At 47.9% G+C, this 16,800-nt stretch overlaps 1 protein-coding gene across 3 annotated transcripts in view; it reads left to right on the plus strand.

Annotated features, from left to right (window-relative positions):
• Chst15 (carbohydrate sulfotransferase 15) overlaps positions 1-16,800 on the plus strand; it is an 85,630-nt gene that overhangs the window by 41,677 nt on the left and 27,153 nt on the right. For all 3 annotated transcript variants that reach the window (XM_041667044.1, XM_041667043.1, XM_041667045.1), the window contains exons 2-5: positions 3,928-4,925; positions 5,696-6,035; positions 8,338-8,484; positions 12,277-12,433. In XM_041667044.1, the coding sequence (XP_041522978.1) occupies positions 4,380-4,925; positions 5,696-6,035; positions 8,338-8,484; positions 12,277-12,433 (1,190 nt within the window). In that variant the 5' untranslated portion in view covers positions 3,928-4,379. The remainder of the gene's footprint in view (positions 1-3,927; positions 4,926-5,695; positions 6,036-8,337; positions 8,485-12,276; positions 12,434-16,800) is intronic.

The raw sequence follows: 16,800 nt of genomic DNA on the forward strand, positions 1-16,800 counted from the left end.
TTTTCTTGAAGAAATGCTCACTGTCCCCTTCCTCCAGAAGTGTTACCAATTCCAGCCACTTCTTCAGTTTTGTGACACCGTCCTGGAGTCTTGCCATTCATGGTCTGCACCCAACGCCTTGGAGTCTGAGGGCTCATTCTCAAGAGACGGCTCCACTTTCCTTTTCGGTCATGAGTGGGGGTTCCCAACACCCACACTTGTGTCTGGACTGAACACAGTGGCAAAGGTTCCCAGGGTTTCCTGAGTGGTTTCAGTAAGCCCCTGGAGGAATGCCTTGTTCTCCAGGAAGGGCCCCAGCAGGAGTTTATCAGGAGACTGTGGACTGGCCAGCAGAAACACAGCCAGTCAGGCACAGGGAAGAATCCTCACGATGCCTGTCTTCACCCGTCTCTGTGTGCACCTCAATCCTGAAGCCCTCAGGTCCCTGTGGTTTTGAGTTTGGGCAGAGGTCTCAGGTCATCAAGGAGATTTATTACATCATCTATCACCAGGTATTCGGTCTTCAGTTCGACTTCATCTTACCTGAAAATTTAAGTTTCTAACCGAGGCTTGGGTTTTTTGAAAACCACTCCCCACCCTGAAGCTCCTAGTGGCTCCTAGTGCCGTTAGCTGTGTGCTGAGGGGGAGGGGGGCTGAGGCCAAATACCAACGCTACATGTCTGTGCACATGTACCTATATGCTACATCTTATATTGACTTCTGGTCCCCACCCTAGGGTATACCCAGCACACAGTCGGCCTTCAGAAAGTGTGTACTGAATTAGCGAATGAATGAAATTAGAACACACTGTGTTACGGTATTTTGGGGAGTGATCTCCCTGGTCCTTCAATGAGTAGGAAGCCGGTCTTGGAATGGTTTGCCTGGCTGGAGGTACGGCTGCTAGGAAGAGGAACACTAGGCATGTTGGAGCCTGTCCTGTGTCCCATCCACCCGCATTAACTTTATCAGCTTTCCCCATTCCTAAGCTTTATTTACTTAGCTCTTGGTTAGAAATGTTCTGCCCATTCTGTTGGATCCTAATGATGTACATTCTTGTTCTGTGGCTTCAAAGTCCATGTTTGGTTTTCTTTCTTTTAAGCCAGCAGTAAGATAGAAGGGTGTGAACATCCTCCCACTGAGTCCCTGCTTGGAGCCTCATTTTAAACCCTGCCTTGGCCCTGTCTTTGACAAGTGAAAAAAATGTTTTCTTGGCTTCGGGGATGGAGTTCCCAAGGAGGGATCTTGCCCTTTTGTTTCTTTATTTAGAAGAATTGTTTGTACCAAGCAATGGGTCAGGGGTGACAGAGCAAGGCTGGAAGCAGAGGCTCCCAGTATGCTCTGCTAGCTGCCCTAAGGGAGGAGAGGGACCTAGCTTGGTCCCAGGGCATCTCCTCCCACGCTCCTCAAGTATGTTCCTCTGGCTGTCCCAGGCTCTGCCTGACTCTAGTCCCTTAGACTAGCACATCTCAGTGTGACCTTCTGGTTATAGTGATAATTCCTTGACCAATGTGGTGAGTGTGTGTGTGTGTGTGTGTGTGTGTGTGTGTGTGTGTGTGTGTGTGAATTTGGGGCACATGACATGATATGTATGTGGTCAGATGACCTCACAAGTCATTCTTTGTCTCCCACGTTGTTCGAGGCAGTCTTTCTTGTTCACGGACACATATACAGGCTAGTTGGCCTCCTAACTTCTGGCAATTCTCTTGCCTCTGTCTCCCATCTTCCACGAAACAGAGTGCAGGTTGAGGTGTCTGGCTTTGATGTGGACCCTGGGGATCTGAACTCAGGTTGTCATGCTACCATAGCAAGTGAGTTCTCCTTGGAGGGATCCCCCAGGCCCACACAAAGCAACATTTGTTTATTATATTCCTGGCTGTGGACTCACAAAGGCTCATTTTCATATTAAGGTTCACAGAGTGCTGCTGTGGTGAGCTGTATAGAATCTGTCCAGCTCTCTGCTCCTCTAAATACTTACGTACCAATGCTGGCAGCATGCAGGGCACTCTGTGGGTGGAAGAAACAACACTTGATGCCAAGATATTTCAAGAAAACATGGGCTTTGGATCCAAGTGACATGAAAGTTTCTACTGTAGGGTGGTGGCTGTTCAGATCTCTAGCCAATATGTAGAGTCTGTAATGAAGGCTTGGTTAACGCCGCTTCTCTGAGGACAGAGGATTGCTTAGGGTGTATACAAGTACAATGGGATGCGAGCTCACCACCCTTGGGTAATTAAGGAGAAAGAATGTGGCTCAGGTCTCCCATCTGGGACTGCATATCACTTGCTTTTAGAACTCACTGGCAATTAAAGATGGCAGTGTGGCCAATGATGACGCTGTTATCATGTTGTGAATTTCCTGGGTCCCTGAGCACATGTCAGGCCTATACAAATGCTTGACACACATTAATTCATGTCACATCTTTAAAAAGTTACAAAGGCCGGGTGTTGGTGGTGCACACCTTTAATAACAGCGCTCAGGAGGCAGAGGCAGACGGATCTCTGCGAGTTTGAGACCAGCCTGTTTTATAAGAGCTAGCTGCAGGACAAGCTCCAAAGGTACAGGGAAATCCTGTCTCAAGAAATCAAAATAAATAAATAAAAAAGATACAAGGAAACACTGTTATTATTCTCATTTTACTGCTGAAGACATGAGAACTCAGAGAGGTTGTCTCACAGCCAGTTTTGGGGGTGGCGGTGTTTACGGCGGCTAGAAATCAAGTAAGGCTCTTTCATTCGTTCATCTGTTGCCCCTTTAATGACATCTCCAAAGAAGTGTCATTTGGGGAAAAAATACGCTTTACCGCCATGGCATTACGTTAATGGATTTTTAAGAATCGCATCTTCCCCTGGATGATGAAAATGAAAAATGCCTTCAGTGTCCGAAGTGTTACTTGGCTCGGGGGAATCCTGTACATTGGATTTAATTGCTTAATAACTAAAAGTCAGATGGTTTTCTTTCTTTTTTTAAAATGTGATACACTTGACTGAAGAAGACGATCATTTCATTGTTGCTGAATTTTCATTAAATTTTGCTTCTTAAGCTGTGGCGAAGAGACGGAGAAGCTGTGAGGAGACAGGCTGCCTCCCTCTGCTTTCCCTCGTCGTTCCCATCCCCCTCCTTACACGCCTCACATGTATCATTGAGGTAAAAATGGTGTCTTGATTCATGCCTCAAATTGGAAATCACTGATGGTCTTGGATCGCTCTCTCTCTCTCTCAACTTGTCAAAAGCTACAGTTAAGTGGGAGGAGAAACCTCAATTGAGAAAACTCCTTCATCAGATTGGCCTGTGGGCATGTTTTTAGGGCAGTTTCTTGCTTAAAGAATGACCTGTGTGGGCCAGCTCACTGTGGGTGGTGCCACCCTTGGTCTGCCAGTCCTGGGTTGTGTACGAAAGCAGGCTGAGAAAGCCACAAGGAGCAAGCCAGGAAGCAGCGTTTTTCCACGGCCTCTGCTTCAGTTCTTGCCCCCCAGGTTCCTGCCTTGAGTTCCTGCCTGGACTTCTTTCAGTGATGGACTGTGATGGAGAAGTATAAGATGAAATAATCTTCTCTACCCCAAGTTGCTTTTGGTCTTAGTGTTTCATTATAGCAGCAGAAGCCTAACTGTGCATGAACCGACTGTAGTTACACAAGCTTGAGATACTGGGATGTCATAGCTCGGATGTGTGAAGGCTGAGGTCCTGAAGGGTGTATCAGCCATGCTAAGTGTGGTGTTTGGGGTCACAATCGGTGACAGAGAATGAACCCTAAATCCAAGCACAAAGACCCTAAACATCTCCATTTACCTTGTATGATGTGTGACTTGCTTACGAGCAAGTAAGTATGGTTAAAATGGACAGGTGGAAGAGGCAGCTACACATCTGCCCTTCTCTGGGAAGCAACTCCTGTACTGTCATAGTTACCACACAGTGCAATACAACTTATGTTTTTTTTTTTTTTATGTTTAGGTCACCTGCCATTCATAAGAGTCTGCTCCCCATGACAAGCAAACATTCTGGAGGCATGCCAGTCTACCCCTCAATGAGGATCCCATGATGACTTCTAATCTCCAGTGTGGCTCCATGCTCTCCACGGATGCCACTCCAACTTTCTTTGGTGCCCTGGGAAAAACCTGAAACACAAGCAGAACTGCTTCCAAACCTGCGGCTGCTTCAGTGTTGCGTGGCTGGTGCAGAACAGACGACTGGGATTTGCTTTTTTTTTTGTATTGACCTCCGTATTTGAACCAAAGAATGTGCCTCGTTCTCTAGTGCGTTGGTGTCTGCTCTCTTTTGCATTTGTTTCTGTTGCTCGTGCCTTTTACCATCTTTGGTCATCACAGGATATCCTTACATTTTCCCAGCAAACTCCTTGAGGGCTGGTCCATGGCTCTCTAAGCAGGCTGTCCAAGGGCTCTACCATGAGGCACTGCATCAATTGCTGCATACAGTTGTTTCCTGAGGACACACACAAGCAGCAAGCCGCCTGCCAAGGAGGCCCCCATCACGGCCATCAAGTGTGCCCCGCCTGCAAAGGGGAAAACAAAATTCTGTTTCGCGTGGACAGTAGGCAGATGAACTTGCTTGCCGTTCTCGAAGTGAGGACTGAGGGCAATGAGAACTGGGGTGGGTTTTTGCGCTTCAGGAAGGGGAAGCGATGTAGCTTGGTCTTTGGATTGATAATCATGACCTTGGTGATGGCTTCTTATCTCCTTTCCGGGGCTCACCAGGAGCTTCTGATTTCATCTCCTTTCCATTACGGAAGTTTCCCCAGCAACCCCAGCTTGATGGACAGTGAGAACCCCAGTGACATGAAAGAGCATCACTACCAACCTTCTATAAACAACATCTCCTATGTGAAGGACTATCCAAGCGTTAAGCTCATTATTGACAGCATCGCTGCCAGGATTGAGTTCACCACCAGGCAGCTCCCAGACTTACAAGATCTCAAGAGGCAGGAATTGCATGTGAGTAGCCTCGTGTCGTTATTGATGATTGGCTTTTGAAGAATGGTTGCTTCTTCCTTCCCTACCACCATCTTAGGGGGCACAGGTGGAATAGGAGAGACATTTCCTAGGTGTCTACAGCAAAGATAATTAATCTGACAGCCTCTGGGATTAGACAGCGTTCTGTGATTATGCTACGGCATGCCAAGGAGGGAATTTGCTGTCTCGAATGGCCGTATCAGAGATATTTAAGGCCATCTCTTTTCATCATTGCATTTGGGTACTTCTTGCCTGGAATGGGGTCATGGTGGTTAAAGTCACTTTAACCAGCATTTAGTATTTTTAAAAAATGATTATTAAATTTTTTTTGTCTCGTGCCTGTGTGTGCCTGTGTAGGTGTATGGGCATGTGAGGGCAGGTGCCCTGGAAGCCAGAGTGGAAGTCGAATGCCCTGGAGCTAGAGTTACAGGCGGTTGTGAGCTGCCCGATGGTGGGGGCGGGGGAGCTGGGAACTAAACTCTGATCTGACAGCAGTATACACTAACTGCTGAGCCACTTCCCCGGCCCCATCCTTTAGATTTGTTTTCCAGACAGGGTCTCTCTATGTGGCTTGGCTATCCCGGAACTCACTCTGTAGACCAGGTTGGCCTTGAACTCACAAAGACCCACCTGCCTCTGTCTCCCAAGGTGCTGGCCTTACAGGTGTGTGTCACTATGTCTCTGCGTTTAGAACATGTTCTTGCTGATTGCTGCCCTTCATTGTGTCTGTCTCCTTCTTTCTTTGATTGCAGATGTTCTCTGTAATCCCCAATAAATTCCTTCCGAACAGCAAGAGTCCGTGTTGGTACGAGGAATTCTCTGGGAGGAACACCACTGACCCTTACCTGACCAACTCCTACGTGCTCTATTCCAAGCGCTTCCGCTCCACCTTCGACGCCCTCCGGAAAGGCTTCTGGGGCCACTTGTCGCATGTGCATGGCAAGCACTTCCGCCTGCGCTGCCTGCCACACTTCTACATCATCGGACAACCCAAGTGTGGCACCACTGACCTTTACGATCGCCTCCGGCTGCATCCAGAAGTGAAATTCTCAGCCATCAAGGAGCCCCACTGGTGGACCCGGAAGCGCTTTGGTGAGTGGCGGATCTCACTTTCTCTTGCTCATTCCATGGATGCATGTCATGACTGGTGAGGGATGGGCGTGAGGTTCTGAAGAGAAGATGTACCGAGATTCAGCGACGTGGGTCCTTGTCGGTAGGCAGTCGCGTTAATCTGTTTTGTGGCGTAACCACAAAACACCAGCGTTTGGGTAACTTAGAAGGAAAGAAATGTATTTGGTTCATGGTTCTAGGGGTTCCCAAAAGCACGTTGTTGCTGTCCTGTTGAGAGGCCGCTGGCTGCATTACAAGATGGCAGAGAAAGGAAAATGTGACGAGCCGTAGGTGACGGAGGCCAAGTTCATGGTGGGGCCTGGCTTTATAGTAAACCTCTCTCAGGAACAAAGTCACTCCGAGAGAGCAGCATTAAACTTTCCAGGCAGAGCTCCCAGAAGCAAATCACCTTCTACCGTGCTCTGCTTTATAAAGGGTTCCATGACCCTCACCATCCCACCCTGGGTGCCAGCCTTACCAAGCTTCCAGCACATGAACCTCTGGGGGATACACTCAAACCGTAGCAGCATTCCACAGGCAGAGGCACACCCAGTGAGCGCTGGCTGAGTGCTAGGTGTGCAGGGCAAGGGGCTGGTGCAGAATGGGAATTTGTTGCTATTGGTGGGTTGGTGATGGTGGTGGTGGTGAGTGTGTATATGTGTGTGTGTTCCTGAGGGTTTTAGTTGTCCCAGAGAACTTTAACATACAAACTTAGCAGGGATCAATGCATGCCAGGAACTAGGGTGTCTGGCACCCAGCTCTGGGCTGCTTTACTGAAGCCAACACACCTGTAGGAGACACAGCTTCTGGTCTCAACTGAGGGACCTGCCCTGTCTACCTCATGTGTTTGAAATGCAATGAGAACACATATTCCCCCTGGTCACCAAGGTTGACGGTGGACCCCGCCTGCTCTGCCCCTCCTTGTAGGCTGGTTTCTGCTCCACCCAGCCCCAGGCACCCTGTGGCCCTTGGTCACTGTTTCCTGTCCATAACCTTTTCCTTCTGCCAGGAGACATTTGGTCACTCAAGCTAATGGGTGATACATGGCATGTTGTCTGCCAAAGTCTGGGCGAGCCACAAGGGTAGTTTCCATATAAAGGACCCGGGTCACTGGAAGAGAATCTTAGATGTTTTCCTTAGACTAACTTTTCCTGACAAATGTTTGACTTTCTCCTTTTGTTATTCCTTCAGGAGTGGTTTAGCAGTAGCTGCTGAGAAGCCAAGGTCCCTCTTCCTAAGGCATTTGATGGATTTGTGTATGAACACATACTGTCCCACCACAGCCCATGTTACCCCTAAAGAGAACCAGCTCCCTCCTCCTCCGGCAGGAAGGAGGGAAGGACAGAGCGTGCCTGGGCTTCTGATATTCAGTATCACCTTGAATCTTTTGCTATTTTGGCCAGAACTGTTTTCTTCCTACTTTCCAGTAACTTTGGTAGCTGTGGTGCTCGCCAGTGCATGTTTTTAAATGTTTACAGGCTGGTTAAAGGCAGGGAACAAGTTTCAGATATGTGTAGCTGATGCCATAATCCGTGTCCATCCGGGGCACTATCAGTTCACCCTACTGTTTCGGCAAGTAGCAGGGCGCTCGATGGAATGCATCTGTATTAGAGCATCTGATACCATGGGGCACCGAAGAAAGAGGCACTATGCAGGCGATAGGAGGCTGCTTCCTCGCTACCTTTCTTTTGTCCTTCTTCATGTTTGGCATGCCATTCAAATCCTAGGCACCACTGTTGCATGGCTGCTTTAGTCTCTTTTGGTAAAAATATGACTCAGTTCTCAACTCTAGCCCTCCACATGTCCCCCTTTCTACCTCTTGAGTAGGCGTGGCCTCTTTTAAGTGGCCACTGCCCAGCAGTGGTAATACCTTAATACCTTTTACCTTGTGAGGCATGCATATACTGAAGCAGGCAGGCAGTTGACAGAGCTCTTCATCCCACTCCCTTGTACCTCCTCCCAAAACTTAATCTGCATCAAGCCTTTTGCTGCTAAGGTTAGGTACCCTTGGCCTTTTCCTCCCTCTCTGGTCATGCTCCAGGAGGCCACCACCCTATCAGTGATAATGTTATCTTCGGTAACTCAGATTTTTTTTAATTATTGTTTTGTTTTGCCTTTTTGAGACAGGGTTTCTCTGTGTAGCCCTAGCTATCTTGGAACACTCTTTGTAGACCAGGCTGGCTTCAAACTCATGGAGATCTGCCTGCCTTCGCCTCCCTAGTCCTGAGATTAAAGGTGTGAGCCACCACCACCCGGCCAGTAACTCACGTCTCGGTTCCTGTAGGAATTGTCCGCCTGAGGGACGGACTACGAGACCGCTACCCTGTGGAAGATTACCTGGACCTCTTTGACTTGGCTGCACACCAGATCCATCAAGGGCTGCAGGCTGCCTCTGCAGAGGACCAGAGCAAGATGAACAAAATCATCATTGGTAGGTATAGCTTCTGTGTAGCTTCAGGGGAGCTGGCAGAAGCAGCCTCCTTGGGGTCCTGGTCCATGTTCTGGGCCCAGCTCTGACTCACCTACAGAGCGTTTTACAGGTGAATCCCTTCCCCACATGGCTGTCATTCTTACCCCAGGTAAAACAATCACACCACCTGGACCACTACTATAAAGCAGAAGCATTCAATCAGCTTGCTTATTCTGTGCAGACTCATGGATGGCTGAAACGACTTTTTAAGGAAGTTGTCATTTTTTTGTTGTTCCTTAAACTGAGCAGGAGTGCTTTACTTCTTCCCACAATGCCCTGGTCGGGGTTAGTCTTGGCTGAACGCAAGGACTGTGGGAAGGACACAGCATCTCCTCTTGGTCTTAGCAGAGCTCTGCAATCCTCAGGGGTGAGTTACTGTGCAACCCAAGAGCCTCTGAGCACTCACAATGAAGCTGTCGGAATGGCACGTGCTCAGGACGTGGAGGCAGGAGAATCTTGAGTTTGAGGCTTGCCTTGGCTCTTTCGCAAGACCTTGTCTCAACAAAGCAAAACCAAGCAAAGCCAAACAAATAAAGCAATGGAAGACGAAACAAACTGAGATGGCTTGATGTAAAAATTTGCAAGAATGTTTTGTTGAAATAAAAAAAAAATTGTTTCTATGTAGATGTACATTTTGGTACGTACACTTAAGGAGATGATTATTGCAGCTAATCAAATGAGCGTAGTTGTCTCCTCACAGCTTCCTCCCTAATTTAGCCTTTGCGGTCTTTCAAATGGTGAGAGTACCTGAAGCCCAAATACAGCAGGGCACCGCCACCTCCAGCCCCAACTCAGTGCTTTAGATGCTAGACTCCTTTCATCCAGACGGAACTCTTTTCATCAGATTTAGCTTGGGACGAGGCGTTTATCTCCAACGCCTTCTGAAACGGAGAAATTGAATCATACATTTCACTTAAATTGGTTCCCCGAGGCAATGATCTATTTTGTGTTCCTGGATCCATTACATTTTGATTCTCTAAACCAAATGAATCTCTGGGTGAGCAGGATGGATGGATTGTGACCAGCTGCTTGCGTGAGGACCCTGTTCCTGCCTCTGTGAGGAGATTCTGGCATCTGCCAAAGCCTGGGCTGATGGATGGATCGATTTTTTTTTTTCAAATTCATAAGTAAAATCTCTGGATCTATTGGGAATGTACTTTACACTCATACCTACAATATGAATTGGCTGTTAGTTATTTTTTTTAATTTCCAACTCGGGTGCAAACACCCTATTTAATAAGTCTAATTAATATTTTTCTGAGACTCCCATACCATATGCCTCTGGGGAAATCTCAGGTTCTATGAAAGAGCTAAAAATATTCCTACCAAAGCCAAGAAATAGACTTAGAAAATGAATGAGAAAGGAGAGCCATCGTTTGGGTTCCTATTTATAGTCATTGCTCTATTTCAAAAAGAACAAGAAATAAAAATACTACATTGATACCTACTCCAAGCCAGGTTTGGTGCTATGTCTGAGGATAGCCTCTCGGTGTGACAGGCAGTGTGGAGAAGCAGATGACGAGCTGGCATCTGGCTCTCTCTGTCATCAGCCAGCTCTATGCCACTTTGGGGCTTTGTTTTCATCCCAGCCTACAGGTCTGTAAGATGGGGTTGCCAGACCAGCTTAGGATCCTGCTTCCCCCAGCCCTGGAATGTGATTCAGCCCTTTTCAACTCCTCCTCCCCCCAATGGAGGCCTTGGCAGAGGTCAAAGGGTCACCTCAGCTTGGGAGAGGGGCCTTGGGTCAGAAGAGGCCCTTCTTCTTAGCAGCCTCTGGAAGAAGAGACACTCAGGGACTCAGGACTAAAGCAGTCAGGTTCGGTGGGGCTGGGGATGCTGAAAGGTCCTGGGTGACTTGTCCCTGTCCACTCCCTTAGCGACTGATGGCTTCTTGACCTTTAGGTGACCTCTCAGAGGAGACCATCTATGCCAGTCTTGTTTCTCTCGTTAGCCTCATCAGTCTCCTGTGCCAAGACAATGCGGGGCATGAATCTGATGTCAAACAGGTGCTTTCTGGGTGGATGAAGGCCGGGTGGACAGACAGGTGGGAAGATGGACCAATGCCTGCACGGTTTTAGAACCAGCTCCCTTTTGAGATCTGGCAGAATTAGTGCCAGGTTCAGGTGATAGTCTCCACCTGCATTTCATAGTCTCTTCTTTATGGTGAGTAGACTTGCCAAAGGTTTGACTTGTGTTTTCTCTCTTAGTCATGTTGTTAAAAAATGAACTAAGAAAGGAAAGAAGGCTGGGATAGAAGTGTTCTCCTGACGCGATGACAGACCAAGCAGCGGAATAGGGCCTGCTGGCTTCACACATGTCCACAGTGTGCTCCCTACGGTCTGCACACATGTCCACAGTGTGCTCACTACTGTCTGCACACATGTCCACAGTATGCCCACAGGGCCTGCTATCCTATCATAATGTGCTTATCACTGACCAGGAAGACCCCTTAACTCTGACTGTCCCTAAATGAGTAACACTGAGATGTACATGGTCCATGTCCAGGAATCTAGTGCGGTAGTGCGGAGCTGACTGACTTGCTCATCCTGAAGAAATAGACTGGGGTAGTGGTGGCTATGGAAGGGTGGGTGCCCGATGTCCTCTCACTAGGTCCCTGGAGTCCCTACCCTTCTACATCTCTACAGACAGTCACAAAACATGACAAGATAAATGTGACTGGGAACATGGCTTTTCTGCAAGACACCTGTTGCAGAAGCATGAGGACCTGGATTTCCAGCATCCCTGTGTGTTCCTGTAATCTCAATGCTGGGGAGGTGGAGGCAGGAGCACCCCTAGGGCTTACTGGCCAGTCTGTCTAGGCAATTGGCAAGCTCAGGGTTCAGTGACAGACCCAGATTCAAAAAGATAGAGAAATAGAGGGAGGCATTCCGTGTTGACTTCTGGTCTTCACAAGCAGGTACACATACATATTCACTTAAGAGTACAGGTGTCAGACCACACACACACACACACACACACACACACACACACACACATTCACACACTCATACACAGTAATAACAACAACAATAATTAGTTCAATTATCCAAGAGTCTCTATTGTTTAAGTGCCTGTGTCTTGGCCTCACCTCTCTCCCCAAAGCTGTGTTGACTCTTTCCATCCTCCTGTCAGGACCGTGTTAAACTGTCCTACAGAGTACTGACTGGATAAAGAGCAGGGACTGAGGTGTGGGCAGTAGACAGCTGGCCATGTAGGCAAGTGGGGGGACTGAGGCTGAGACCCCCTGGGCTTCTGGCAAAGCCTTCCTCCCATTTGGTCCCAGATTGTGCCCTGTGACTAGCTGTTATGGATCCAAGAAAAGATAGATGTGAACCACGTCCGACTTCCCACTGAGGGTCGGCTTCGGCAGATGCCTCTTTTCCTGACACATTCTGAAGGAAACCGTCTAATAGATTCTCAGTGGGCCCTTAAAAATGCCACAGAGCTATGAGCTGCAACAAAGCCAAATATTGTGAAATTGAGGTCCTAAGTGTTAGTAAAGGTTGTATTTCTGCTCTTCCTGAAGGAAGAAGCTGGGGGTGGGGGTGGAGGTGTTGGCGGCACGACAGAGGTAGGTAGGTGCCCTTTGTCTTCTCATCAGATCCCTGGATGAGTCCCCATCTGCTAACAATGACCTATAAGCTTGCTGGTCATGGCTATTCAAGAGGAAGGCACAGAAGCCAGGCTTGGCTTCTGGCTCACAGTGGGAGCCCATACTCTTTGGCCCAGCATCTGCTCCCTGTCTGTTTGCAGGAGAGGCCAGCGCCTCTACGATGTGGGATAACAATGCCTGGACCTTCTTCTATGACAACAGCACAGACGGTGAGCCACCATTCCTGACTCAAGACTTCATTCACGCCTTTCAGCCTGAAGCCAAGCTCATTGTTATGCTCAGGGACCCTGTGGAGAGGTGAGTGGGGGCGGGCGGTGCCACGCTTTGCATTTTGGGTGAAAAGGGCTTTTTGGAGCAGTGTCTCCATCCCATCACAGAGAAGATTTGCCTGTTTAAGAAAAATAATAAACAAGCTTAACTTGCTACATTACTGCTGTTTCTTACATAAATGTTATTCTTAGGGCAATCCTCTCTGTATTTAAACAAATCGTGGCCTATTTTCTCAGCAGTTTTGACTGCGGTCTGTGGGTGCTAGCCTCTGATGGGTCTGACCAAGGGACAGAGGATACAGGTGCTGTTAGGGCTGGGGATACCCTTGGTGTCAGGTATGGGTGTGTTGGGATTCTCTGTGCTCTGACTCCCAGAATCTTAGTTGTTGGGTCCTTTCTCTGTGCAGCTCTGAACATGTACCCTCTGCCTCCAGTTTCTCTGGAAACAGAAGAAGGGGGAAATGACTGACAGGTTGCTCTGCCTCTGATAAGGTCAGGACTTGCCCAGGTCTGGATGGAGCAGAGCTGGGACAGCTGATCAGACAGTACCCGGGTGGCAATGCTGTATATGCTGTAGACCGTCAGGACCCTTTTACAACACTTAGTTTGCTGTGCCATCCAAATGCCATCTTTTCAGGAACAAGGGGTTGCCACTCAAGTCTAGGAACAGCTCAGCTTCCTGTCTGGAGATCAACTGTCTTTTATCCACATCTTGTTCTCATTTACTCTCCTGGAAGCCACACAATCCAATCTAACCATTTCAAACTATGATAGCTACCTGGTATTTAAAGACAAGGCCTGCAGCCCTTTGTTTCTTAGTTTCTGTGTTTTCCTATGGGTTGAATTATGATCCCTGCCCCAAATAAGATCTGCTGAAATTCTAAATCCTGTAGCTTTATCTGGAAATTGGGCCTTTGCAGATGGATTAGGGAATTTACTTTGTGAAGAGATTGAAGGATGTGGCTACAAGCCAAGGGATACCAAGGATTGCTGTACTTCCTAAAAGCTGGGGGAGAGGCATGGGACCTCAGAAGAAGCTAGCCATGCTAACACCTACATTTCACAAATCTAGCTTTCTGAATGACAGATGAAGAAGTTCCTGTCCTGGGTGGCGCTTTGTGATTGCAGTCCTAGGAAATGCCTATCTGATTTCTTCCTCAGACTATAACAATAACTGTTTATTGTAAACGCGTTAAGGGAATGTGTCGGAAACTATAAAGGAAACAGGCCATGTATGATCTCCCATGTAGATAGCTGTTAGGTTTTTCTGTGTATTCTTTGAAGCTTCTGTCATGCACACGTGTGCTATGTGCATGCATCTGTGTGTGCAGTATGCTGTCTAGCCTCTATCATGACTGCCTGAGAGCACATGCCTGCCCCTCCCACTGGTGAGCTGGGTTTTCAAAACCTCATAAGGCTCTAGAAGGTTCCCAGTTCTTCCTTTAGATTATTGGACAGAGGACAATATCTCTGGAGCAGCCTGGGACACAGTGGTTTTCTAGGTCCACAATATGGGGTAGTCATTTCATGTGGTTCCCAAGGCAGCCACTCCAACAAAGTCACAGCTTCTAATAGTGCCACTTCCTATGAGATTATGTGGGCAAATTATATTTAAACCACTCATGGTCTTGTTGGAGGAAGTGTGTCACTGTGGGGGCGGGATTTGAGGTTTCCTATGCTTGGAATACCACCCAGTGCCAGTGTCTCAGTCGACTTACTGGAGTACTCTGTGAGGCTGGATCATCTCAGCTAGCAGTCTTGAAGCTGTTGTGGATGTTGAACTCAGAACTCAGAACTGTAACAAATGTTGCTCTGACACGTTAGATCATCTGGGTCATCTGTTCCCACTACAGATTTTCCAGGGGTCTTCCTCTATCAAACCTTATTTTTCTTAACCCAGAATGAATCCACAGCCTCTCATTTCCTGTGTAAATAAAAGCAAAACCTCTTCTCCAAAGTAACATATCTTTTGACTTAAAATTTGAAATCACGGCATTTTCAAAATATACGGGTTGCATTAATTCAGCAACATTAATAATCAAATGTCCTTGAGCAGCTGTTGTTCCTTCCACAGCACTCAAACAATTCAAAGACAACATACTAATATACAGTATCCAGATGCCCTGTGTGTTTTCCATCTTTATATGGAAGCTAAGCTGGGGCAGATGGGAGCTGGGAGCATTAGTTTTTCTCCCAAACCCAGGTAGGGTTCCGATTCCTGGAGCTGGAATTCCAGTACCAGCCCTGGCCTGGGCTGGTACCTAAAAAGCCTCAGGCAAATTGCTTTTTTGTAAACTTATGCCACAAAAAGTTGGGCATCAAATGAAGCACCATTAATAAAAACTCAGGGTCAGAAATTGGGGTTCAATCTGAAGATACAGAAAGCAAAATAGCCAGCCCCTGGCTCTTACCTCAACCTCAGTCTGAAATGGCGATCCTGCCTCCCAGAATCTCAGAATGAGACTGTGTGTTGAGAGCTGTTTCATCCCATTTTAATAATCCTCCCTAGGACTAGGATTAAAGGTGTGCACCACCGTGATTAAAAGCATGAACCGCCCCATTTCTATGGCAAATAGTGTGGCTACTGGGATTAAAGGTGTGTGTTACCATAACCTGGACTCTAAGGCTGACCAGTGGAACTGTGTAACTCTCAGATCTTCAGGCTGTCTTTATTTATTAAAATACATTTGAAATGCCACTACAACATGTTTTCTTGATGGAGAGTGGACGCATCTTCCCCCAGAGTGTTCTTTCCTAGAATTGTGCATCCACTTCTGAGGACAGGAGCACTCGGAAACTGAGCCCAAGCTCAGATTCATGGCCAGAAGTAGAATCTGCTCTATCTGCCTTCTTGGCCCGGCCGTGTGCCACCACTTTGCAGGAGGTTCAACTGGCCCACTGTGTTTTCTTCTTGCTTGTTTTTAAGGTACACATAATCTCTGCCAGAAACCAAAGGCAAAAGCTTTCAGCCTCCCTCGCCCTCAGCTTAACACAAATATTCCATCAAGGGAAGCACCCCTTACCGCACGCTAAGTGCTGTACTCAGTGCCTAGTTGTTGAATGGCAAGCTGTGGTAGCGGTCCAGGGCTGCAGGTATCGACCATGTTGTAACCAATGTGATAGTACTGGGATCGGGGAAGGGGTACCTAGCAGTGGCATGTGTTAGGTAGGTGGCCTGCAGCATTAGGTAGCTAGCAGTGTGACAAACTGCTTCAAAATGTCATAGCTTCTGCCCACTTACCATTTCAGAGTTGCTGGGGATCAGGGGTCTCAATGCCTTGTCACTGGGTTTTCTGCTTCGGGGTTAAGGTGTCTGTTAGTGTTGGGGTCCCACCCGATGGCTTGGGAGGGAGACTGAGTCGCTCTCACACTCACGTGGTTGTGGCCGAGCTGGGTTTCTGCAGGGCTGCTGGATCACAGACCCTGTTCTTTTCTGACTTGACCGGAGGTGGCGCTCAATCCCTGCCCACTAGGCTCTCCAACATGGCTGATAATGTCATCAAAGCAGCAAGGGAGACGTCGGATAGCAGATCCCTTTTGATGCAGCAGGCTGGTCTGACATCTAGTTACTGTTGCCAGGTTTTGTGTGTCACAGACAGCTCCCCTGGTCCTGCCACTCTTCTGGGTGTTTGTCTCTCACCGGTGCTTGGGAACTTGGAGCCTTCCCTGTAGCCTTAGAGAAGAGTAACTTCAGCTCGATGCCAGCTCCAGCGCCTGCAGGAGGCCGTCACGTGCTGAGTTAGCGAGAGCAGCAGCTGTTTGCTGCTTCTGAAACATGACCAAAAAAATACGCAACGATGGGGATTTCGCCTTTTCAAAACCCGTAGCTGATGGCCTATCTGAAGTGGCCAGCTCAGCTTCTTCCCTGACTCAACCAGAAAGAATGATAAATATTGTATGTTTAGGTTACTCTTGAAGAAACAAACACTAGAGCCCAAGTCCTCATTAGCTGAACTGGCTCCTGGGCCTCTGGCCCACTTTAGCTATTCTTTGGCCTTGGCTTCTGCACGTGGGAGATGCTTTGGGCTGCTCCCTGCGAGTTGGATTGGTCCAGATTGTTCATTAAATTCTATGAATTCACTGGAGGGGAGGAGGGTCCTTAGGAGTTTCTGAGTCACAGCCTTTATTTCTGTTCATAGATTAAAGGCAGAGGGGGTTGAACGTGCTGGGATTGGAGGAGGCTCACTCTAATGACATTTAGGTTCCCAGAAAAAGACAGAAGCATGAAGTCCAGCCCCCACCCTGGGGAAAGATAGAGGAATAATGCAAAGAAGTCTGTGGGGTGATTTGAATGGCAAAGACACCAGCCACAAATTCGTGTTCTGAGTCTCTCTCTGTAAGAGACTGCAACAATTGAGAACTAATGAATTCTTGGGCTAAATTGTCCACTTAATT

The sequence above is a fragment of the Microtus oregoni genome, unplaced genomic scaffold (assembly GCF_018167655.1).
Source record: "Microtus oregoni isolate MIOR12 unplaced genomic scaffold, Mior012 000016F_ref0000370, whole genome shotgun sequence".
NCBI lineage: Eukaryota > Metazoa > Chordata > Mammalia > Rodentia > Cricetidae > Microtus > Microtus oregoni.